This window comes from Lasiodiplodia theobromae, assembly GCF_012971845.1.
Source record: "Lasiodiplodia theobromae strain AM2As chromosome Unknown scaffold_33, whole genome shotgun sequence".
NCBI lineage: Eukaryota > Fungi > Ascomycota > Dothideomycetes > Botryosphaeriales > Botryosphaeriaceae > Lasiodiplodia > Lasiodiplodia theobromae.
In genome coordinates this window covers 349,233-373,189 of record NW_023336512.1, presented here as the reverse complement: position 1 = coordinate 373,189, position 23,957 = coordinate 349,233, and the positions used below count along the sequence as shown (strand labels likewise).

General features: G+C 55.2%; 9 protein-coding genes across 9 annotated transcripts; 3 read left to right on the top strand and 6 right to left on the bottom strand.

The window, feature by feature from the left end:
• Positions 1-135: 135 nt before the first annotated feature.
• On the top strand, positions 136-872 carry LTHEOB_9770 (uncharacterized protein; the record flags this gene model as incomplete). Its single annotated transcript, XM_035519394.1, has 4 exons — positions 136-240; positions 365-526; positions 624-744; positions 841-872. 4 exons carry the CDS (start codon positions 136-138, stop codon positions 870-872), a joined length of 420 nt encoding a protein of 139 aa, XP_035368659.1.
• Positions 873-6,260: 5,388 nt separating this feature from the next.
• On the bottom strand, positions 6,261-8,426 carry LTHEOB_9769 (Protein kinase subdomain-containing protein; the record flags this gene model as incomplete). Its single annotated transcript, XM_035519392.1, has 1 exon — positions 6,261-8,426. One exon carries the CDS (start codon positions 8,424-8,426, stop codon positions 6,261-6,263), a length of 2,166 nt encoding a protein of 721 aa, XP_035368658.1.
• A 665-nt stretch (positions 8,427-9,091) lies between these two features.
• LTHEOB_9768 (uncharacterized protein) lies at positions 9,092-11,083 on the bottom strand (the record flags this gene model as incomplete). The annotated part of the gene is made up of 2 exons (XM_035519391.1): positions 9,092-9,218; positions 9,285-11,083. 2 exons carry the CDS (start codon positions 11,081-11,083, stop codon positions 9,092-9,094), a joined length of 1,926 nt encoding a protein of 641 aa, XP_035368657.1.
• Positions 11,084-11,603: 520 nt separating this feature from the next.
• LTHEOB_9767 (Pseudouridine synthase) lies at positions 11,604-12,986 on the top strand (the record flags this gene model as incomplete). Its single annotated transcript, XM_035519390.1, has 2 exons — positions 11,604-11,682; positions 11,770-12,986. 2 exons carry the CDS (start codon positions 11,604-11,606, stop codon positions 12,984-12,986), a joined length of 1,296 nt encoding a protein of 431 aa, XP_035368656.1.
• A 659-nt stretch (positions 12,987-13,645) lies between these two features.
• Positions 13,646-15,164, bottom strand: LTHEOB_9766 (Vacuolar membrane protein; the record flags this gene model as incomplete). Its single annotated transcript, XM_035519389.1, has 3 exons — positions 13,646-14,389; positions 14,477-14,869; positions 14,985-15,164. The coding sequence occupies 3 exons, from the start codon at positions 15,162-15,164 to the stop codon at positions 13,646-13,648; spliced, it is 1,317 nt and encodes a 438-aa protein (XP_035368655.1).
• A 614-nt stretch (positions 15,165-15,778) lies between these two features.
• LTHEOB_9765 (Rab small monomeric GTPAse) lies at positions 15,779-16,733 on the bottom strand (the record flags this gene model as incomplete). The annotated part of the gene is made up of 7 exons (XM_035519388.1): positions 15,779-15,888; positions 15,942-16,044; positions 16,097-16,141; positions 16,196-16,375; positions 16,426-16,521; positions 16,596-16,649; positions 16,704-16,733. The coding sequence occupies 7 exons, from the start codon at positions 16,731-16,733 to the stop codon at positions 15,779-15,781; spliced, it is 618 nt and encodes a 205-aa protein (XP_035368654.1).
• A 750-nt stretch (positions 16,734-17,483) lies between these two features.
• On the bottom strand, positions 17,484-18,642 carry LTHEOB_9764 (Isoflavone reductase family protein; the record flags this gene model as incomplete). The annotated part of the gene is made up of 4 exons (XM_035519387.1): positions 17,484-17,756; positions 17,815-18,144; positions 18,214-18,498; positions 18,556-18,642. The coding sequence occupies 4 exons, from the start codon at positions 18,640-18,642 to the stop codon at positions 17,484-17,486; spliced, it is 975 nt and encodes a 324-aa protein (XP_035368653.1).
• Positions 18,643-21,533: 2,891 nt separating this feature from the next.
• Positions 21,534-22,076, bottom strand: LTHEOB_9763 (Ubiquitin-conjugating enzyme; the record flags this gene model as incomplete). The annotated part of the gene is made up of 2 exons (XM_035519386.1): positions 21,534-21,853; positions 21,911-22,076. The coding sequence occupies 2 exons, from the start codon at positions 22,074-22,076 to the stop codon at positions 21,534-21,536; spliced, it is 486 nt and encodes a 161-aa protein (XP_035368652.1).
• Positions 22,077-22,370: 294 nt separating this feature from the next.
• Positions 22,371-23,213, top strand: LTHEOB_9762 (Exosome complex subunit Rrp46; the record flags this gene model as incomplete). Its single annotated transcript, XM_035519385.1, has 3 exons — positions 22,371-22,551; positions 22,612-22,763; positions 22,812-23,213. The coding sequence occupies 3 exons, from the start codon at positions 22,371-22,373 to the stop codon at positions 23,211-23,213; spliced, it is 735 nt and encodes a 244-aa protein (XP_035368651.1).
• Positions 23,214-23,957: the final 744 nt, after the last annotated feature.

Genomic DNA, 23,957 nt, shown 5'->3' with positions numbered 1-23,957 from the left:
GTCAATATAGACACATGCTCATTCTACGTGGTTTATTTTCTCTGGCTTTGAGCTCTGCTTCCTGCATTCAGAAGCTTCATATTCTACAGAATCGGACTTGCCTAGTTCTTCATCCTATAACAGACCTTCTCCACCATGAAGCTCACAGGCAGCTGCTACTGCCGCGCGCTGCAGTACCAAGTCGATCTGAACTCGGCAGATGATGCCCGCACATCACTATGTCATTGTCGAAATTGCAAGGTTAGAAGCATCGCTGTACTCTTTTTGTCTATCATGCGCAGCCTTCACGAACCCCTGGCCTGCGTTGCTCTTGTCTACGCTTCCATGACTTCAATGCATGTTTATAGCTGACCCCGTCGAACAGAAAGCCTTTGGTACCAACTACGGCCTCACAGCAAAGATCCCGAAAGACGCATTCCAGTACACGCAAGGCACGCCCAAGGAACACGCCGCTGATAACGGCTCGGGGACCATGCTGTTCCGTGAGTTCTGCGATAACTGTGGCAGCTTCATCCTGGAGTATGGGGTGCGTCCTACTTAATCGCTTTCTTTCCCTCGCTTGCCTTTTTGCCCGTTGAATTGAATTTCACTGCTTTATCCGACGGCTGACGGTGGACATACAGGAACCGGCAAAGCCGCACTTCAGATACATCACCGTAGGCAGCCTGGACGACCCGGAAGCACTGCCTCCAAAGGGAGAGTTCTTTTGCAAGAGCAGGGTGAGCTGGATGCCCGAGGTGCCTGGTATGGAAATGCCTCCTCTTTCTGCTGCCTACGCGAGGCTGTGACGGAGTGCAAAAAATCCATGGCATGTAAGACGCTGACGTGGTGCGCTTGTAGGCACTTTCCAAAAGAAGGAGATCAAGGAATGATCGAGATCGCTGATTCGCAGCCTCGGTCAGCTCGATTGGGCCGGTTGAGGCTGGAAAGGATTCATGGCCATGTAGTTTCACGATTACGTGAAAGCGGGGAACTTTCAATCGCGTTTCCTCCAGTACTCCATTGGCTACGAAGAGTTGGATGACTTACGCCCCATTCTGCCTTCGGGTACGGCTATGAGTTTTATTGGTCGCATTCACCCGTTGGCTTCTGTGTGTAATCGTGAACGCGGATTCACCCGGTGAAGTCTAAGCACATAAGTGCGCAAGTGCGGAAGTGCGCGGCCGCGATACAAAGCTTTGTGAGCGTATAAGTGCTGCGTCATTTCCAGTGCCATTGGTGTTCTTGCACTGATCAAATCCTTCTTACTTGTCAGAAGCGCAACATCCGTACCAATTATGGATCTTTGGAAAGCTCCGGGCCAGTCTTTGGACAAAACCCCACCCTCCGGCAACACAGACTCCGTGCTGCACCAGCAGCACCATTTGCATGAACCTGTATAGTTACACTAGATTTTTAGACCCCAAGTTTTCCCGTAGAACGACGCTAATTCTTGAATAGAAAGACCAGGTATGCATATTCCTCCATTTTCTGGATAAAACAGCCTTGGCCAAATGCATTTTCCACGCCTATGTTCCACGCATCCCAAGTATCCAAGTCAGAGACTAATTGGCCGTGACCAGGATTGAATTAAAGGACCCGTTCAAAGGACAGCAGGAGTGCTCGATTGAGCCGCCTCGTATCTCCTCGCGCAGTGCCCCCCCAGGCCATTTCCCAGGCCCACCCTCAGACTATTTCCCGGGTCCCTTCCCAGGTCCATTTCCAGGCCCCTCTTTGGTCCATTTCCAGATATCTTTCTGGATTCCTTCCCAGGTCACGTCCCAGGATGCCTACAGGTCCTTATTCTATTTGTGAAACGGTTCCTCATCATGGCGGATTGCCGAATTCATTCTACTAAGGCTACATACCAGGAAAGCGGTGAGCTCTAAGGAGGTGATCTGGGAAGACACGGCGGGAAGAGATATAAGCATCGTACTACGGCCGCAGACGCATACCAGACACAATCAACCATGACGTACTCCACATACCTGACCGTGAAGGCAGTCTTGCAAACCCAAATATGGAACCTAATTGACCATGGTCTTGGAAAGGACGGAGCAAGCTTTGGTCTAAAGATGGTAAATGCGCGCATACTGACCAAAGATTCCAGCGCGTGGAGACGACCATGGAAGACGCAAACGAAGCTACCTTTACTCGACGCGGCGGACGCCCTCTCTTCGCCTGCCCCATCTCCAAGGCTACCAGAGACACTGGTAACAGCCAATGCACCTACAGAGGACGCGGCTTTAGGTCGATGACAGCTGTTATGTAGGTCATAAATCAATCAGACACCCGTGTTTTTAAATTGAACTTCCTACAGGCGGCATGTCCGGGATCAGCACAAGAGATATGTTGAGAAGTGCAATCGTTGTGCCCTCCATTTCTTCAACTCTCAAGAGCTCGAACACCACCGACAATTAGGCAACTGCCCTCGAGCTGGGATCCAGAAAGGAGTGGGCCAAGTCAGGGAATGGAAGGCTCTTTTCACGGCCATTTGTCCTGGTGTACCCTTGCCGCGAACCCCTTGTAAGCCAAAATCTCCTACCCGAAAGCTTCGCAAGCTAACTAGCCTAGACGATGATCAAAATTCTAGCACTCCTACTGCTCGAGGAAGAGCTGCTTCTGTCCAAAAGCGTCAGCTCTCAACAGCTCCCGATCGTTCACCTGTTTCTGTTCCGAGCCCTGGTCAACACCGTCAATTTGCGCTTCAAACGATTGACATTCTCCGAGGCAACATCCTCAACTACTCCGACTCCAACATTGTATCTGAGAAAGAAACAATGATCTCCGTAGTGCACGCCCTGCTCCCACTCATCCAGCGAACCCAAGCCCCTGTTCCACGGACTTCTACTCCGCAAGCTCAGTCCTCAACGACATCAGCCCCAGTCGTGGGACTAGAGTTTCCAGATATCACCGCTGAGGCACTCCAGCCCGTCGAAGAGCAACCACAATTATTGTCAGGTACTCGAAACCCTTAGCAAACCGCCCCATCGAGAGGATTCGAAGACTGATAACGGCTCTTAGACACGGGAAACGTCACCTTCAATCAGACTGCCGATACAGATGCATGGTTACAGCTCGATTATGCCGATGGTCTGTTCGACCCCGGCAGCTTCCAAAACAACCCACTTGCAGAAGCTTGATGCATCTCAATGCATGAACGAAGAAAGCAGAAAAAGAGAAACAGAAAAGGTGACTTACACTGAAAGCCCCCTTGCTCATGCGGCACTCGAGGCTTTGGACGATTGTTGAGGAAACATCATGGCCGAGCTTCTCCTTTCTGCCTCACCTTACCATTATATCGAGGGAGTTTTGGGGTTTGCGTTATAATTTGTGGCTTCTAGTTCTGTTAGGATCCCGGAGATACTAGGGTATCCGATACTCTAAAGGGCGGCTGGATGTGGCTGTGGATGCGTCATGCTGTACGCTCTCTTTAGTCACCTTTGTGTTTTTTTTCGGCGTTGTGGGCAAGCGAAGACAATGTGAAATAACGCATCATGGTCCATGTTCCTTAAGACAGAATATTTAAATGCTTATAAGGGTATGTGGTGCAACAATGGCGAACTTTGCGAGATGTGCATATTGACGATAAGGGAGAGATTTGGGGTATCTGCCAGCCTCGTCCCATGCTAAGCCACTCATGCAGTGATAAGCCTTCAGCTCAGCCTTCGAATTCTCACCCAATCAAGTGGGCCCACGATCTATGCAGGTGCGAGGTAGCGGCGTGCTCGAGGAAGTATGTAGCTGCGACATGATCATCACGGTCCTTTGATGGCAATGGTGGGTGGGTCGACGCCCAATGTCAAGTCAGCCTCGCCGTACTCGTTTGTTGACCCTGGCTCAGTAACGCAGTAGGACACGTAATTAAATCAGCCTTGCACTATCGCAAAGCCTCCGTGACACAAGGGTCACGTACGTGCGGGGTAAATGAAGGCCATGAAAGTGCGCAAGTACGGAGGTGCGGAACCAGTCACCCACACTGTCGCATGTGCATAAAGTGGCCGCTGCGCCCAAGATCAATCACTGTCCCACCATTCCCACCAGGTCTTACTTCTATCAGGCTAATCAGGTTGCTTCGTTAGTAATCGAGATGACGATTCAATTGCCCGTTAATACACGACAACCCGACTTGCACGCTGTCACTGAGGAAGGAGATCTTGACAGAACCGTAAGCCACAGCCTCCACATTCATATACCTTGAAGCAATTTGAAGGTGAGATTATACTAACTTTTTCATAGACATCACAGGTAGGTCAAAATTTTCAATTGGTAAGTATCTTCGTGACCCAGCAGCCCTTTTTAGAGCCAATAACAAGGAAAAGAACAAAGTCCTAACTGTGCGGGTGAACTAGAACTTGACGTTTTATCATTAAGACCTTCGGAAAAAGCCATGAGCCTCTTGGTTGTACTATCAACCGCCCTGTAAGGTAATTCAATTCTTTTTTGTCCAACTAGCAAAAGTGCGATCCTGCACTGATTCCAATGCTAATAAAGAGACTGAAATCATTTCTTTTCCCTTTGAATGATATGGTGGACATAGAGCTGACAAGACTCAATGTTTAAAGCCAAACCGCTGCTGCTCAAAAAGTGAGCGCCTGTACTTCGCCTGTCCCTTCTACAAAGCCGCACAAAAGACCGGTCATGCATCACCCTACAAGTGCTCTTATAGAGGCCGTGGCTTCAAGAGTATGGCAGAGGTGAAGTAAGATAGGTCCTGTTTGTGTTTATGAGAACCTTTTTAACTTTTGACCTAGGCGTCACCTCCGAAATCAACACAATACCTTCGTCGAGAAATGCAGCCGTTGCTGTTGCTTTTTCACGGACCAACAGAGCCTTGAGACTCACGAACGTATGGATACCTGTCAACGTGAAGGTATTCATAAAGGACCAGGACCACAGTCAAGGCTCTGGAATTCACTCTTTCGGGCGATGTTCCCTGACAAGGCTGTCCCAGACAATCCATGTAGGTCTTGAAGCGCAGAAGAAAATCTATAAGGTGACCAACAGGTACAGGCTATTACGCCGGAACTCCTGGTCTCTCAGCAAAGGTGAAATCTAGTTCGGCTGACCTCCAAGAGACTTCTGGGTCTATCCAAGCTTCTTTGGATAAACAAAGAGCTCAGCAGCAGCGCGAGAAAGTCATTCAGCTGATTGATAAAATTCGCAACAATGTCATTTCGATGGAAGCAGGGACTGTTGTGGAGGAAGAAGCAACTATGACCAAATTACTGAAGAGTCTACCACCACTGGTTGAGCAGACAAGTTATCCTACAGAGATCGCTTCGTCTGGGATGGATGCTGCGAATATCCAAAACGCACGGGAGAATTCAGAGATCCAATCAGGTAAGTCAATGCCGCTGGGGTGTACTCCGAAAGCTTGACACTGACCAGGATCCAGGCACGGAACCTTCCTGCGCTACACTGTCATTTCTTGCAACTGATCCTTTCATCTTTGACGATCAGCTCAATGACTTCTCCTACGATCCTCAAAGCTTCAACTTCACAGGCTTTGGAAGCTTGGAATCGTATTGACAGAAAATAGGAGTAGGATACCTTCCTGCTGCTCATCGGTGTTGCTGCCAAGTCCCGAAAAAGCCATGCCCTTCCCTTCCCTTCCCTTCAAAGTTTTCATTTTATTTTTGTTATCAGACTAATGGTATCCCTACAAATCCTGAACATTGTGGATTTCCCTTTCCAAATGGCTTTGTATTGGTTCTTCAATATTCGCAGCTACTGGTCTTTCGCTCCAACCCTCATGCCCGGCCTTGTCCTTTCTTTCCATCATTTTTGAGAGTTTATTCATAAAAGTAGGAAAGAAGAAACTTTACTTTTTGAGTTTCCCTCTAATCCCTTGGGCGGGATGGGCGCACCAAATATTTGTCTGCTGCTGAAATTACGAGGAACTTCCGTGACACGTTCATGCTGCATCTCGCCATGTAATTAAATAACACATGTCGATGGTTTCTGCTCTGTTCGCCTTAATTCGCAGATGTCGAGCGCATTTGAATGCAAGTCATTATTTCACAGGGGAGGCATGAAACGCGACTATGGTAAAATTTCTTTTGATACTTAACTGGAGACTATTCGCTCGACGTCATCGAACTCTATTAAGAACAGTGAAGGAGTGTCTAGGACCCTGTTCGTTTTGTTTGATATCTGCTGTCTTCTTCTTTTCGCCCACTATTAATCCCTGAGTCCTTCTGGTGTTTTACACCCTCGGATTAGATATACAGGACTTTCTCAATCAAAACCCCGTTTAATACTTCCCCAAATCAGAGGACTCAATACATCACAGGATTCCACTCCCCAAAAAAGTCGTCCTCCGGCGCCCCCGGCGCCCCTGCATCCAATAAGTCCGCCGCCGAATTGCTCAAATCCGGCTCCCCAGACCACGTAACCTCCAGCCCCCCAATGCCGCCAGTCCACAACTCCTCATGCTGAGACGGCAGAATCGAACTCGGCGACAGCGAAGACGGCGACTGCGCCGCCTGCTGTTGCTGTTGCTGTTGCTGCTGCTGTTGCCTCTGCACGGCCTCCTTCCCTACCAACCGCGCCAACCTCTCCCTCACGATCCGCAATCCCGGCTCGCTCCTCAGCTTCTGATGCCCGCTCGCGTCCCACAGGTGCTCCGCCGCCTCCTGGACGGCCGTATGCGCCGCCGCTCCTCCCTGCCGCAGCCGCGCCACCGCGCGCCCGCACGTGTCCAGGCCCAGGACCACCCACGGCGCCGTGCGGACGTCGTGGTCGCGCCCGCCGAACAGGTCCTGCAGCGCCGCTTGCCGCTGCAGCGTCTGCGTCGCGGCGAGGAAGGTCTGGATCGAGTGCAGCACCTCGCCGGCATTGACGCCCTTGCCGCCGCCGCCCTGCTGCAGCTGTCCGTCGTCCATCGGCGTCATCGTCGGCGTCGGGCTAGGCGGCGGCGAGAAGAACGCGGCGTGGATGGCGAGGAGCTGGTACGCGGAGCACGTGAAGGTCTGCGACGGGTTGCTGTGGTCGAGCTGGGCGGGGAGACGGCTGCGCGCGTCGGCGAGGAGGGAGTGGATGGGCTGCGAGGTTAGCAGGGGGCGGGGCGGCATGGGCGGTGGGGTTGGCGCTGTCCAATATGGCTGTTGTTGCGCGGCCGTGTCTGAGGATCCATGGCGACGCTGGAGCAGGCAGAGCTTGAAGATCGGCGCGATGGTGGACGTCAAGTGGGCGAGCGACCAGAGCTCGCGGACACCAGTTTTTTGGGCGACTAAAGAGGCGATATTACCCGAGGTCTCATCGAGCGAGTAAACCGTGGAGGTCGAAAGATCGGCAGGAGGGAGAGAAGCGGTGTCGAGAGGGGAAAGGACGTCGAAATCGGGGCAGGACTGCTGCAGGGAGACCCAAAGCGCAACCGAGGATGTGAGCCAGTATATGCGCTGGAAAAGCTCCGTCTCGACGGTTTGGAGGTTGACGCCATTCATGTGGTTGTCGCCTGGAGATGCTTGACGAGACTCGCTGAGACATTGGGCGGCTACCATACGCGCGAATTCGAGGTAGCAATATCCTTGGCGCGGAAGGTTCAGGCAGAAGTCATGCCAGCCCAAGAGAACTAGCGCTTGCGTGGTCGAGAGAGAAAGCGCCGGACGTTCGAGCACCCGCGCTCGCGCAGCTTCGACGAAGGCCTCGGCAGAGCTCACATCTTGATGGCCGACGAGAAAACTAGCCTCAGCGAGGACCAATGCCAATAGCTCGCTATCATGCGTGCCATTGCGATAAGACTGAAGTAGCAAGGTTTTGGAGAGCACGAAAGATAAGGGGTGGTGAGCGAACCAGACTTCAATCAGCTGCTGTACCTTACGATCGGCGAAGCTCTGCGGCGGGATTGGCGAAGCAAAAATGCTGAACGAGGGCAGGGGTTGTTGCTGGAAAAACAGTTTGCTCAAATCCGTGAGGGTCGTCTGCTCGCGGGGGGAGCATCCCAACGAGTTAAAGCGGATCAAGAAGAGTTCGACGATGGATTGCGCTAAACCGTTGAAGACGTCTCGGTACGGTAGCTTCAAGCCAGTGGGAGGCGGATCCCGCGTGGCGGCGCCATGCCAGTAGCCGCTCCGCTGAAGCTCGGCGGCCGGGATGACGTGGGTTTGGACGAACAGCCGGTGGGCGACGTGCTCCAGCTCATCGACGAGCTGTCTCTGGCCTCCTGATGTCTCGGACGGCGTGGCAGCGGTCGAGGCGAGACTGGGACCGGGAGACGCGTATCCGCTGAGAATCTCGGTCCTTGGCGGGTTGTAGAATGGCTTGTTCGGCTGGCGGGCGCCACCGTACGCCGCATACGCGCACTCGACGTCGTGGGCGCGACAGGCGTCGCATACTGACTGCCCTGAGCAGCGGAGCCCGCGCGTCCGGCAGAAGTGACAAGTCCTGGTCCCGGCCAGCTCAGCGGGCGCTGCTCCACTGGGTGCGGGAATCGAGTCCATCATGGCGGCCGCGCAGGAGAACTGGGGATGGTGGTTGCATTGCGGTCAGAGGCTGCGGTACGGCGTAGAGAGGGGTTGAGGAGGCTTGGAGGGCGACGACTGAGCCGCATTGGCAGGCGTGCGGCGTAGCATCCGCCAAGCTGGCTTGATTGGGCCAACCGAACGCCATCCGTAAACGCGTCGAAGATTCGGCGCCGCCGTGCAGGGCTAAGCGGCCCACTCGAAACTATTGATCAATGATCCTCGATAAAGTTCGGGGGGATCGGGGTCGAACGGGCGGTCAAGCGAACGGCCGCCGCTGATTCAGCAACTGTACCATCAGCCCTCACCTTCTTCATGGCACTGGAAGAGCACAAACGCGCCGATAGGGGGGAAACGGCATGCTCAAACAAGAGAGTCTGGCCGTGTTTCAGAACAAGCGGGTGGCGAACCCCCAGCTGGCAAGCCGAGGCGCGCAAGCCGTGTTTCCACTTCCTCTTCTCCCTACTCTACACCGACCTCCCAAACCCTGAGGAAAAGAGGAATCCGTATCGCCAAGAATGCTGCTCACCTGAGTCTCCACACGGCGCGTCTCCATCCATTCATCCACATCCCAGTCCCGGAATAATGCCGCAGAAACGCCTTCAAACCATGCCCAAACACGCCGCTCTACAGGAACAAACGAAACATCAGAACTGTCTTTGTATGGGTGCCGGGAAAGCTTGCTCCTCGGTTGACGTGCCGAGTCCCGCCAGGCCCATCAGCTGCACGTTGTGCTGCGAGTCCGCCATCTCGCGGATCCGCTTTATCAGGTTGCTGGCCGTTCCCCACATTAGCCCTCGTAGATCTCGGTGAATGTTCCTCAATGCGGCCTAAACTCACCTGACAGGAAGGTTACTTCGCAGTTCCTCGCTTCTGGCCAGCGCGACCGCCTCTTTCCTTTTTGCGTCATGCTCGTCCAAGTGCTCCGCAATTAGCACCTGCGACTCGTCCAAACTCGCGCCATACACTTTATGCATGCATTCGTCATGCGTGCAGCGCCATATGTCCCCGGGCGAGTTCGCTTCCACTGACGCCGCTGGCTCGGAGAGAAGTGTGGGGGTGAAGTTTGCTGTGCCTCTCTGGCTCTGTGGCGTTTTCCAACGCAGAGGAAGAGTCTCCTTCCTTTCGTCGTCCGAGTCAGGAGGGGATACCCCCTGGGTTAGTTGAATCTGACTCCGGCTGCTCTGTCGCTTGCGTCTAGTGTTATCCTCGTCTGCTTCAATTTTGCGCTTCGGTGGAGATGTAACTTCCGGCGCGTCTGTGTCGTCCTCGTCCTCGTCCCCACTGCTTCTGTGATATGATTTTCCGCTTCGAGTCATGCCCTTTCCAGAATACTTGCTGCTCTTAGGTCTGAGGAGAGACTGTCTTGCTTTCCGTCCGCGCCGAGGAGCTGGTGCCGGAATATCCTCTGAGGATGAGTCTTGCTCAACCCCTAGTTGGGCTAACTCTGGTTCCGGATCAGGTAGTGGGTCTCTCCTCCGGCGGATCTCAAGCCTCGATGTTCGTCTCAAAGCACTAGAAGACAGCTTAACCTGCGACAGCTCCGTATAGACTGGCTGTTCTGTCCACTCAACGGCCGGCTTCCTCTTGTGTGCCATCATGTACAGCAGAGCTGTTGCATGCGCCCTGATATAGTCTGCCGCCAAGTCTTCATCGTCCACCTCGAATTTCCGCACCATAACTTTCGCAAAGTTCGTGACAGTCATGTTCTTGGGCGCAAGCAGTCCCTGAATTTGCACCTTCTGCATCATCTCCCAAATTACCTTCGCCTCCCACCAATTGTCATCTTTCTTCGGCGCCGAGCCGGGTTTTAGGGCTTTCTTCCTGCCATCATCTGTCGACTCAGTCTCCTGGCTTCCGGCCTTCTGACTCGGCGTCCCCCTCTTAGTCTTCTTCCTCTTATCCAGCCCCACTTTGCCCGCCTCCTTTCTCTCCATCGCTTCATACTCCACCGGAAACTTACTCTTCAGGTGCAGGAAGATATCCGTGTAATTCCATGCTGGATCTTCTAACTCCTTACCCCTTAGCATCGATAAGATCAAAAACTCCTTATGCTTATATATCGCCTCGGCGGCTTGCTTTGGGCTCGAAAACCTGTTCGGATTCTCCGTGGCATAGCGCTTGAAGATGGCCTTCGCGGACCCATCACCCCGGTTCTCACGATACACGTCGGCCAAAAAGTACAAGACATTGATCGCTTCGACCATGTCCTTGAAGATGTCTTTGTACGCGTTGTTGCCACCCCGGGCTGCGGGCGGCTCCGCGATCTTGAACCAGCCGGCCTGGCCGGCGGCCCAGATGGCGACCTCGCCGTCGTCGTACTGGCCGTAGGCGAAGCGAGTCACGTTGGTCAGCTCGACGGGCAAGCCGGCGCGCGGGAAGAGCGAGGGCGCCGACGCGGCCAGCAGGTGGGCCTGCGAGCGCGGCACAGGCTCCAGCCGCCCGACCACCGTCACCGGCGACATGGCGTCGGCGTGCAGCAGGCTCGTCGGGGCGCCCGTCGCCGGGTCGCGCACCTCGGCGGCGGCGAGCTGGAATTCCTCCCACTCGTTCTCGTCTGTGAGGGCTGGGTCGTGCGGCTTCAGAACGTCGGTCTCGCGGAGCGGGCTGCCGCCGGCGGTGGTGTTGTGCGGTGCCATGGTGTCGGAGTGGTAGGCGGCGGTGTCGGTTGACTAGAGCTGGTGTGACTCGGCGAGGCTTGCAGCTGCTATGAGGGCGACTCGTCGCGGGCGCTCGGGCTAGGCGGCGTCGGCGTCGTCTTCTTCGTCGGGGTGCTGGCTATTGCATTCGCCCTTGACATGCTGGGGATTAATTGATGTGGGGTGTGTGACACTGATGCCGTGAGTGGGTTTTGATGGTGGCTGCCGCCGCTTCTGATGTGTGCGGGTAGAAGCATCGCAGAGCGCGGCTGAAAGAATGCGGGCACAGGCACGAAAAGCACAGGCACCAGCGCGCGGACGCAGGCAGGCGCATCTGCCGAGGCGCGCCCCAGCCTAACTTTTTGCCCTTCCTGCAGGAAGCGGGCGCGTAGGGCTGAGAAGTGAAAAAACCTAGGTGACGCGGGCTCGGCCACACCCACTGCCGACGTCAGCTGCGAGGCTTTCTTTAACTTTTACCACCTCCCTCACCCGCCCATTGCTTCACCCTCCCCAACTCCGCATGTTTGGTTTCGCGCCTACGCTTAGACGCGCCGCCATGTCCTCCGCAAGCAAGCCGCAGCTCCTGGAGGGAGTCTTGGGTATGCCATCACAGTTCCCCCCGCCATGAGCTATCGTAAAAGCTCCCTTCGAGAATGATCTAACGCGCTTCTTCCGCTCTCACCTAGCCATCCACAAGCCCTTGGGAATCTCCTCAGCCCAGGTCATCCGCGATGTTGAGAACCACTTCAATCCGTCTGAGCTCTTCCAGCCCAATCTCGAGGCCGAACGCCGCGCCGTCGTGCTGGAGAAACGTAAGAAGGGCGACCAGTACCGCAAAAAGAAGGGCCCGAACCGCACGCAGCGCGTCAAGATGGGTCACGGTGGCACCCTTGACCCGCTAGCCACCGGCATACTCATCCTCGGCCTCGGCAGCGGCACCAAGGCGCTCGGAAAATACCTCAACGGCTGCCAGAAGACATACGAGACCACCGTTCTGTTCGGCTGCGCGACTGACACGTTCGACAACACGGGCAAGGTCATAGGCCGCGCGCCGTATGCACATGTCACGAGGGATATGGTGGAGAAGGCGCTAGAAAAGTTCAAGGGCAACATCATGCAGACGCCGCCGGTGTACTCCGCGATTAAGTTCGACGGTAAGAAGGCGTACGAGATCATGCGCGAGGGTGGAACGCCACCCAAGATGAAAGAGAGACCTGTCACGGTGTACAACCTTGAGTTGGTTGATTGGTTTGAGCCGGGCACTCACAACTGGAGATATCCTCAGGAAGAGATGGACGCCACAGCAGAGGAGAAAGAGACTATTCTCAAGGCGTCCCTGTCGAGTGAGAAAAGGGAAGACTCGGCAGCTGCGGGAGAAAAGAGGAAGCGGGAGGAGGGCGATTCGACCGAAGAGATCCCCGAGAAGAAGATAAAAGCAGAGTCCGGAGCAGAGCCCGCAGAGACCACTGCCACCGAGCCCAACGAAGCACCCACAAAGACGGTCGCCGAAGAATCGACCACTACCCCTGCTGAAAACGGCGCTAATGCTGCTGCCGCTCTGATTCGCATGACCGTCTCCTCTGGCTTCTACGTTCGCACACTCTGCCACGATCTCGGCGCCGCCGTCAACAGCTTGGCTTGTATGACATACCTCGTCCGCACGCAGCAAGGAGAATTCGAGCTTGGAAAGAATGTACTCGAGTACGATGATCTACAGGCCGGTGAGCCGGTTTGGGGCCCAAAGGTCAAGACTTTGCTTCAAGACTGGATGGTGAGGCAGCAAAGCGAGAATCAAGAGCAGGAGAAGCCGAAGGCAAGGTCGAAGTCTCCCGAGAAGAGGGAGAAGTCGAAGTCCCCGCCAAAGACAGCGACGGTAGAGGATGAAGACCCAGAGATGGACTGAGACCATGGAGGCATCTTGGAGCCCGAATGGTTCCAGTTTCTTTTCCCCCAGGAGCATTTGGTTTATTAGATTGATGAATTCGGGGCGGCTTCTGCAAGCTGTCTACAGGAAAGCTTCAGGGGTGTCATGCTGCAGGCTATGAGAACAGGAAACACCAAGGTGGGTGCCGAAAGAGAGTCATCGTGACTGATTTCTATCCGCAACTGAACTCTACCTAGGTGGGTAGTTGAAGCTGCCATCTGGACGTCGAGTAATTGCTTGCGGAGAAAATCGCGAGCAGTCATTTCTTTTGGCACCGACGTGACACGAGCATTGCGGCATTCAAGTATACGAATCCCCCGGAGCCGTATGGAATGGGGCTAAAGTAAACAAAAAAGGTAAAGAGAGAAAAGCAGGATAACATGGCGGCATGGAGTATGATTGTTGATCCTCCAACACCATAGAGGATATGCAAAAAGTCGAATCCATAGATACCATGACCGGTCATAAATTCCCCATCTATAGAAGGACGTTTGGTCCTAATGAAGAAAAAAAATTGGATATACGTACAACGCTTGCTGTGATGTTGTCTTCCAACTATGCATAAACAATATGCGAATGTCCTAGACATAGGATAAACATGAGAATCACCCCACTTCCCCAATCCGACCAATCTCTCATCAGAAGATTGTTGACACTGGTGCCTCCACAGCCTCCTCTTCTTCCTTAACTTCTTCATGGTTCACGAAGATGAAACTGGCCAGCACGACGACAGCGCCAATCCAGTAGGCCCAGTGGCTCATCTGACCGTTGATGAGGATTTGGCCGATCAGCGAGCATGGGATAGTCATGCTCAAGCCAACCGTCACAACGAGAGGGCTGCCGGTTAGCAGCATGGCGTAAGCCCAGCACATGTCCGATACAAGTGAGGTGGCGCTGTTGACGAGCACGATGGCAGTGACGCGGAACGAGGGCGGCAGTTCGAAAGGCTCGATGCCGGTAACGTCAAGCAGGAAGAAGCCTGGCCATAGGACCACCACGTTGAAGAGGCCGACGAGGCCGAAGAAGAGGGGCATGTTGACGCGTGACTCGTCGCCGATACGCTTCTTCATCAGCACTGCGTAGAAGCCGTACATGACGGCCGACAGAAATGCCAGCGCATCGCCCAGTGCAATTTCACTCTGCGTCTTGGACGGAAAGGAGCCACGGTTCTCGTCACTGTTGTTCGTGCCCGAGATGTCGACCGTGCTGATCAGTACGATACCGGCCAGCGAGGCGAGCACACCGAGCAGCTTGCGGATCGTAAAGTGCTCGACCCCAATAAATGCGCCGCACAGGAGCGTCCAGATACTGCTGGTTGACGTCAGGATCGTGCTGCTAGCGACGGTAGTGTACTCGAGGCAAGCGGCGGTGAAGTAGTTGGCCTGCACACAAGCACGCGAGTTAGCCGTTATCCGTCTCCTTTAACCCCTCCTAAGCACCGGCCGGGCGAGTACTTAAGCCAAACATACCAAGAACCAGACGAGGCTGAATTCGAAGCTCAGCTTCGCCGTGTCCACGAACGTCAGCCCCTCCGTGTGTGCCAGTGGTGGGTCGCCCAGCTCCACACTCAACGTCTGCGACGCGCCTGTGGCCTCCAGATCCGCCGATCCGAAGTCATCATCCTGCCGCTGCCCCAAGAACGCTTCCCTTTCCGCGCCATCCTCCTGCTCTTTCACCGGTCCATAAGCGCTCCGGTTGCGCTTCGAAAACGGCCGCTTGACTGCTTCGGCCAGCTGGCGGAACTGCTCGGGATCGCGGCGAGCTTGCCTAAACAATATGGGACCCAAAGGAATGACGAAGAAGGCAGTGTTGACGTAGGTCACGAAGTACGGCTTGGAGTACGTGTCGTCGGCGAAAATAGTCTGGTGGTAAAGGAATACAGTTCCCCTGTCAGCGTCACCTGCGAGTCCGGAGCGAGCGCGCAAGAAAAATATATCATGGCACGGCGAACAGGAAGAAGAGTCGCGAGCAACTCACCGATGCGAGGAAGTTGGAGGCAGTCCATAACAGAACCGTGACCAGCAGCAGAGTTATGCCCAAGGTGTGCCGCCAGCGTGGAGACATCTTGCCTTCTGACCATATGCTATAAAGACTGTGGGAGACGGAGTGAACTGATGATGTTCGTGCGCCCAGCGCAGGCCTGACCGCTCCGTCCATGGTGGTGTTGTTGCGGGATGTTTCAGGCCTCGGCAGAAGCGCCCAGTGTATGGAATGGGAAGGTCCGATAAGCAGGTGTGGGCGCGATGACAAGATGTTTAGGCTATCGGCGGAGACTAGGTTGCGGGTATGAGAGGAGCGAGGGTGCGGCGACTTCCCAGGCTTCGCGGTGCATGGAGGTCGTGAGCGCTGCACATGGGCCGGGTCGCGAGGGGGTGGCAGGTGCGCAGAGAGGGATCTGACATCTGGTGTTGCATAGGGTAGTTGGGGACCTCCGTGCCAGCAGGTTCCCACTACATGTCCCTGTCTCGCTTCCGACGGCACGCCGCATCTGCTCCTGGAAGCTTGGCGCCTGATAGCAACAATCCAGCGGCACGCGCGTGACCAGCAAACAAAATCACCATTCCGCGCGTATGTACACTCTTTCGCGTTGCATCATATTCGAAATTACATCCGAGACCCGGGATGCCCTCTTTAAGCGCTTGTTGCGGACCGCCAGGAAGAACAAATAGAACCAATCAGAACGCCTCGGCCATGAACCAGAATCACTCGTATAATGTTACCGTCCCCACCGCATATCCTCTAGTAAAACGACGGAAGAGATGCGACGCCGTCTAGCACGCGCAACCGTCACGGTCGCCGTCGAGGTTGATGGGTATCGTCTCGGGGAAATCCTGGTTGAAGTCGCCTGCCTCCTCCTGCGCAAGGGCCTGGCGCGCGATGACTGCGGGGCGCAATTAGTGGGGATCATCAATCCAGCGGTTGGGGGGTCCCTACCCTCGAACGCCTGCTCGACGTTGATAGCCTCCTTGGCGCTGGTCTCGAAATAGGGGATGCCGCCCTTGGAGTTGCAGAATGCCATGGCGCGCTTGGTCGAGATCTGAATGTACAATCAGCCCTGTCGTCATCGCCCGCTAGGCAACCATCCTTACCATGCGCTTGCTCTCCTCAACATCAATCTTGTTACCGATAACGACCTGTTCCAATATCAACAGACTGAATCAACGTAAGATCGGATCCTGGGTCCATACGAAGGGGAAACTCTCGGGGTCCATGGGGCTCGCCTGGATCAGGAATTCGTCCCTCCAGCTATCAAGGGTGTCGAAACTCTTGGCGTTGTTCACATCGTAGACAAGGACGCAGCAATCGGCACCGCGGTAGAAGGCAACGCCGAGGGACTGGAAGCGCTCTTGTCCTGCAGTATCCCAGAGCTTTACCGGCATCAGCGTATGCCCCATTGGCTTCGTCGGCATTCACCCACCTGCATCGTCACCAAGCGGTCATCGACGAGGACCTCTTTGGTCAGGAAGTCGGCGCCGATGGTGGCCTTGTAGCTCGCGCTGAACTTCTTGTTCACCTGTGTGTAACCGATGTTATTATCATGAGCAACAAGGGTGGGAGGCGGTATAGGCTGGGATGGGAACGACGTACATATTGGTTCATCAAGCTGGTCTTGCCGACGCCACTGTCGCCGAGGATGATGACCTTCACTTTGCGTCAGTCTGGTTCTCCTATCGTCGCGGAGGGTGGGCGGCGCACCTTGAGCAAGACCTTTCTTCTCGACGCCATGGTTGCGATGTTGAGGCGGCGGTACGTGCGGTTGGGCAGCTGTAGTGAGACGCGGAAGACTGTGGCAGACCAGGAATAAGACGACTGGCCTCCGGATGGAGTCAAGGAGGATGCGCGCGCACTGCGGGAGACGTGGACAGGAGCGGAGGTTTTGTTGTCGGAATCGGTGTGATGTGTTGACGCGGGAGATGTGCAGCTCAGGACGTCAAAGCTCTGGGCACGAGGTCGGTGAAGCTTGGCTGCTTATGACGGGGCCAACGACAGGGTTTGCGCCGAACCCCCGACCACCTATTTTACTCGCCCTCGACTTCGCCGCACATCTCTCTTTCTCCGCCCCCTTCCATCCGAGCCATTCCGCTGGCTCGCAAACGTCACTTTCCCCTCGCGGGGCTACTCCATGTTTTCTGGGAAATGCGCGTCACAGAGGAGCCAACGTCGGCCGCAAACCGCCTTCCTGCTTTGTTGCGCTAACCAGCCAAAATATGTCGTGGCCGCACGTCGTGTTGCTGATACGAGGCAAGCAAAACTTCCTTCCTGGGACATCTTGGTCACTTCCCCACCGTTAACCATCTCGATCTCCCTCTACAGCGCCAATTAAAGCATCACCTTGTGATCAATTCATATGGTCATGGTAAACAGTATGAAATGTGACTATCTACACACGTCCGTCTCCCAGCCTCCGAAAGCGCGATTAATTGTGATCATGTGGTCACACCTTCTCGAGTGATACAAGTGCCACGCTTGCAGACTTCACAAGAAGTCGTAGTGCGGCTTCACAATCTTACCCTCCAGCAGGTCCTTCACAAACTCGCGGAAAGTAATGGGGCGGAAATCTGGGTACAGCTCTCGAGCGTCCAGGTAGCCAAGATATTTGGCGTACTCGGGCTGGTTGTCGCCGCGCAAATACTTACTGTAGTCATAGTCCGCCTTGAAACGCATAACCCGGTTCATGACATTGTCCGGTTCCTTCTCGCCGTTGATCTTGGCCTCCTTTACTTTCGCCTCTATTTCTTCGTATGAAATCTTGATGCGTCATCTCAGTTAGTTGAGTGCCCAGTGTATGCACAGAGTGTAGACGCACCTGATTGCGCTCGAGCTTTTCTCCAGTCAACTCTTCCACGATCGAGTAGATCTGGTTTTCGCTGAGGACATCGCTGCACGTGAAGACGTATTTGTTGAGCGTGCGCTCATCCTCAATGATCCTCGCCGTCCAACGGCCAAGGTCACGCAGATCACCAATGATGTTTGGCCGCTCTCCGTCCCCGTGAACCTCGTTGCTGGGCGCCATAGCGGCGTAGTCGAACCGCCGAGATGGAAGCGAGGTGGGAAACGAGACTTGGTGCCAGAACCCGACATCAATGACGGTGTAAGGGAGGTAGAGCCTCTTGATGTGATTGTACACTTGCTCCTTCTATAAGGGCGCGGTCTATCAGCATTTCCTAGATGAATTCTATCAGGACCGGTATAAGATCCAACTTACGTGGTCCCGGAGTATCATGACGCCTTCAGGCGGGGCAACACTGGTCCAAGCGCATGGCACGAAGCGCTTTACTCCCGCTTTCTTTGCCGCGGTGGCGAGGTTCATCTGGGACAGTTGGGACTGCGCGTCAATGGCACTGACTGTCACATCGATTCCTTTCTGGATAGAGACGAGCTCTTCGATTGGGCCGTTGATGTCTGCAATGACGACTTTCACGCCCCGCTCAGCGATCTTCTTCACTGCAGGCTTCTCCGCTGAGGATGGCCTGACAAGGATTTGAACTTCCTGTCATTTGAAATACATGTTAACAAATTGAGTCTGCTCTGTGAAACGAGGACATACATAAGCTCCATGCTCAAGAAGTCCATTAAGGATGGATTCGCCAGTGTTGCCGGTTGCACCGAGAAGTAGAACACGCTGCTTGGCCATGGTGAAGACAGTTGATGTAGCTGAGGAAATCAATCACAGTACCCAAGGTTAAAACAGTCTCTTTTATAGGCTTATAGGACCACACTGGAGTCTACATAATAGGCAAGATGTGGGGTTAATATCAGGTAATCAAGGCGTGCGTTCTTTGTCCGGGATCCGATCGGGTTACTTAGTTTCCGTTCCGAACCCGAACTTCTCGCAAAAGGTCGCATTTCATCAAACGTACTTGATACCATAGCCGTGGAATAGAGACATCAGATGTGGGAATAATGTTGCTTAAGTAATTGTTGCGATGGCTTGGCGGAAGGGGACGAATTCGGACGGAAAACCGCTACTACTACTACTCGAGAGAAGGTCAGCCAAAAGCAAGTGTCCTCACGCTTAGCTCGCCCCGCCACGAGAGTGAAATGTTTTCAAATTCGAGCTTTGGACGTCCGTCGCTACATATAGGTCGTCGTTTCGCTCGCGCATTCTATCCCTTTCGGGAGCCTAGTGGGCGGACTGACAGGCTCCGACCTGGGCTTTTGAAGCCACAGTTGCCTTTTCGGCCATAGCGTTGCCGCAACTAAAACCACTCGGCTGGTTCCTCTTGGCGACGTTTTCGCGATCTGGCGGTCGCTGGTAGCGGAGTAGACGATTTTTTAGTCTGGCTTCGGTGTGTCCGAGCAGCGGGCATATCCGTTCGTCTTTGGAGAAAATCCGTGAATCAGCATCTGGCATTAGTCAGGACACAAGCGTGCTATGAAGGAGATTCGCGAAATAGCAGCTTGGGAGTCAGCCATGGCGGTAGCAGGGCCAGTGCAGCTGGGCAGGTGACAGAGGTAAATCAGGGGTCCAGCAGCCTTTGGGCATGCGATCGAAGAGGGCCTAAGGCGTTCTGGAAAGAGATCTGTCTATCGAGATCTAGCATCGGGACCCGCAATCGCGGCACGGGCGATCTGAGACTAATAGTCAGCCAGGGCACAGTTGCTTTGCGTGAGCATCGCCAGACACGACGATGGCGGGCGGTAGACCGGTGAGGCTCCATCGATCCACGCTCAGCTGTTCCCCTAATGACGGACGACGACATATGACGTCGGGCCGACGTGTTTTCTTTTCCAGCTGGTGAGTCGTTCAACTACTGCGCTGGCAAGCGAGCGCGGACGGACTAGCGTTAGTCATGGCCGCTCGGGCGCACACGGGGAGCTGGCGCGGACGGAGAGGTGGACGAGCGGCCGGGGCGGGCTCCGGAGGGGCAGACTCGAAGAATGATGCACATGTAAACGCAAGCTTGCTGCAATTCTAGCAGCAGCAGGGTGCATGCGGTGGGCTGGCCGGGGGGCGCGCGATCGCCCGCGCTTTTTCCTTCGCCGGCCCGCCCACAGCAACGCCGCCTCATCGCCGCCTCCAGAACGCCATTTTCGTGACCATCGAAGCTGAAAAGACGCCATCCATCGCCTAAGCCCTGTCCTTTGGGTCGCATTCCGCCCTTGGCGCTCGCACTCGCGGTCACGCTCCCCCTGCCATGCCCGAACATGACATGGCCCGCCGCTCTGTCCCAGCTGAGCTCCAGGCCCGGCCGCGGCCATGTCTGCCCGCCCCGCAAGCTTCAACCATGCTCAACCATGGCCACACGTCCATTCCTGAGCTGTCTCCAGCTTGAGACCTCCCGCTCCATATGCGCCTACGCCGTCACCGCTCGCTACGCCCGCGTAGAGGGCCACCAAATGCCCCCGCCCTAGTTTCACTTCCGCGCAAGAGAGCCACCCGCGACGCATCCTTGACGTGCTGTGCGCCTTCGCACTTCCCCCCGGCCACAATGTGGCCGTTGTACGAAGTCGCTCATGGCCGGCGTGGGTGCATCCTAGCGCTTATTAGCCATCCTGCTCACTTGCTATAAGTCTGAGTGCAGCAGGACCTTGGCCTTTTGCTTGGTTGAAAACACCTGATACCCTCCAGCCACGAGCCATGCCTCCCCTGCCCTCACTCATTCCTGACCATCTCCTTGCACAAATGCAAGCCGCGACCACACCCCTATGGAGAACAATAGCCCTGTCGTTGGCCGCTGTCTTCTGTCTCCTGCTACTCTATTTGCGCCGCCGAAGGCAACCTCAACCGCACCCGCAACCTGTCCCGGTGCCTGAGAAGCTCACGCATCCTCCTTCACCGCCGGGCACACCGTTCAGAGAGGACTTTTCCAACCCGAGCTTTTTCCTCTTCCAAAGCCAGGACCCTGCTGCACCGCCGCCTTTCCACATCTCAAGCTTGAATGTTCATGCTGCACCGCCACTTCTGCCCACCATCCGCAGGCACTCGTGTGACGTCGCACAGCAACCGGTACCACCAACCATCACGCATTACGAGAGGAGGATATCCGCCGACAGCATTGGCCCGAGGAAATCACTGCGAGGAACTATCATGAGAGGAGGACCTCTGGCTCCAGGCGTCCGGCGGAACCAATGGACTATCGAAATCCGTTAGCATCGAATCACGAAATGGCTTGTTCTTACGATACGTTACGGGGCTGATAACACGGCGGGATTCCGCCGTCAACTGTTCGGAGTTTGGGGGCGAGGGGTTTGAAAGTTGGCCAAATGTCATGAGCAAATGCGGCCTTTTGTTTAATGTCATGAGCCGGCTTGGTCTTTGTTGTCGGCCTCAAAATGGCCTTGGGATGGACGAGTAATCCATAATACCCGTGTGGAAAATTGAGTCTCTTTACATCTCCAATAAATACAAGTAGTAAATAGATGGCTCCCAGCACTCCCAAAACGCCATGAGAAGCAACGCTCATTCGAATACCAGCGTGACACGTGCCACGGGTGATAGCGGCCGCACAATCCTCGGCGACAATACCCTGTTCGCAAACTAGCACTGCGGTCTATCGCAAAACACCAACGCCCCATTCTCGACTACCTGCCCTCATACCTCTCCGTCTCGGTATAGAACCGTATCAAACTGTCGTACCCCACCATGTCTCCTTGGCGCAACAGCTGGGCAATATCGATGTTGAGCGGCGAGTCGGGCTCGGCGGAGGTGAGGAGCTGGTGTACCGAGGTCATGGTAGTGGAGATGGTGAAGGCCGGGCTCCACGCGGCCTTGAGCGTGTCGAGGCAGATCTCGCCCGTCTTGAAATGCACATTCGGATGGCAGATGGGCGTCACGAACTTGACCTCGGGCGCCGCGAGCGGGTATGTCGACGGGATGCGGATGTCGAGAAGCCAGCGGCCGTCTGTCCAACGGAAGCTGTCAGTCCGGCTTCGGGCAAGATGTGAGAGAGGAACCATACTTTCGTAGGGCGTCCCCGATACGCCCTTCATCACGGCTTGCCAGTGCGTCAACTCGTCATCGTTTACAGGGCCCAGGCGCTGCAGCGCATCGTTCGGGTCGCTCTGGTAAGACTGGAGTTCGACCAGCAGGCGCTTGACGGGCGTTTGGCTGGACCTGGACGCCATGGGAATTATCGATGTGTCACCCTTTGTTTCTCAATCGGTAGTCTGCAGTAATGCGTGCACGTCGAGCAAGGAAACTCGGCAGGAAGTGATCTACCGCAGCTGTGGATGTGAGAGCTATGGCACCGCACATGCCCTCGGCAGGAAGCCTCGGCCATGGAAGCGGCGCCGGGTCATCTTCGGATCGGCGCTGACCAAATGCCGACCAGAATTTCTGGGGAAGCAGCAGCGCGACGCGCCTTTCGGGATTCTCAAAAAAACATCCCACCGTCTCCACGACAGAGCTGCCGTACCACCATGTCTGCCCCCCAAGCTTCTCTGTCCGATTTGCGCCGCGCCGATGGTTCGGCCACCTTCTCGCAGAACGGATATTCGGTGCTGTGCGCCGTCAATGGCCCGCTGGAGGTGCAGCGCCGCGACGAATTGCCTGAAGAAGCAGCCATCGAAGTGAATGTGCGCCCCGCTTCCGGAGTTGGAAGTAAGCATGCATTATACTAAAAGTAACTTGGATGTTGATGGTTCTAACGAATGACCATAGGCCCCAAGGAGCGCCATCTCGAGACGCTCATCCACAATACGCTGCGGCACATCATCCTTGTCCGGAATCACCCACGCACTCTCATCCAAGTGACGCTGCAAGTCCTCACTGTCCCCGAGGGCGACGCCGCTGATGACCGTTCGCGCTCCTCGGTGAGTGGTCCTCTTATGCATACTAAAAATAGGTGACTTACATTGTAGATCCTTTCCATCCTCCCCGCTCTCCTCCAGGCCTCTGCCCTCGCTCTCGTCTCTGCGTCCATCCCGCTCTCTACTACATTCTCTGCTACCCTCCTTGCCGTCTCCTCGACAAACGACATTATCACGAATCCCTCGGTGAAAGACCTTGCACAGGCAGCATCACTCCATGTATTCGCCTTTGCACCAAAGGGTGAGCTGTTGGTAGCTGAGAGCGAAGGCAAGTTCGATCTGGGTACTTGGGACAAGGTGCACGATGCCGCGGCGAAGACATGCTGCGCCCCGGAGCAAGATGGGGAGGGGATGGAGGTCGACGGAAAGGAACACGAGAACTTGCACTCGTTGGTGAAGGATGCAGTCAGGCAGAAGGTGCAAAGAGACCAGGCATGGAAGGAGGCTCCCTGAGTTCGGACGCACGTCTGCCGCATAAGTTCGAATGCGGTCTTGTGAGAGGCGGTGCTGCGTAACTGCTTTTTTGCGACGAAGCTGCGGCATTATCTCCATCCAGTCTGATCAAAGTATGGCTGGCGATACACCTTGTGGCTGGCGTCTGCCCAGCTTCTCGTCTTGGCCATGCCGGTCGGACGTCCGTTCATAGAGTGCTATTCGTACCACCGTTGGTGGCAGGAGCGGGGTAAACAGGGTCTCAGCAGCACTCAAACGAAGGCAAGGGAGGCGCAGCAGGTATGCCGAAGGGGGGACGAGGCATTCTGCTATGGAGCACGAGCACGATCAAGGCTATGGGGAGGCTCATCGCTCAGCTCTGCTGGGATACTTACAGGTGGTACGGTCCTTGCTTCTGCATGAGCCTCGTACGACATGCGCCTCTCTGTCTGCGTTCTGGGAGGGGCGCTTGTGCATGGTATGGACATAAGGCACATACGTGGCATGCCTCAGGTGTGCAGCAACAGTAGAAGAAGGGAGCTGAACCAACCAGCTGAAAACTCAATGCAGCATTGCGCAGAATGTCACGATGATCCAGCAAATGGAAGAGAAAATCAAACGAGCGAGTTCGGACATGAGACGTGCAATTGGCGTCAGTGTTGCATCCAACGCATATCGATGGCAGCCCGGGGCTACACGAGCCCGCGTTCCTACTTATCACTTTCTTGATAGATCAACTTTTGCTTCCCCTCGAACCACCGCCAG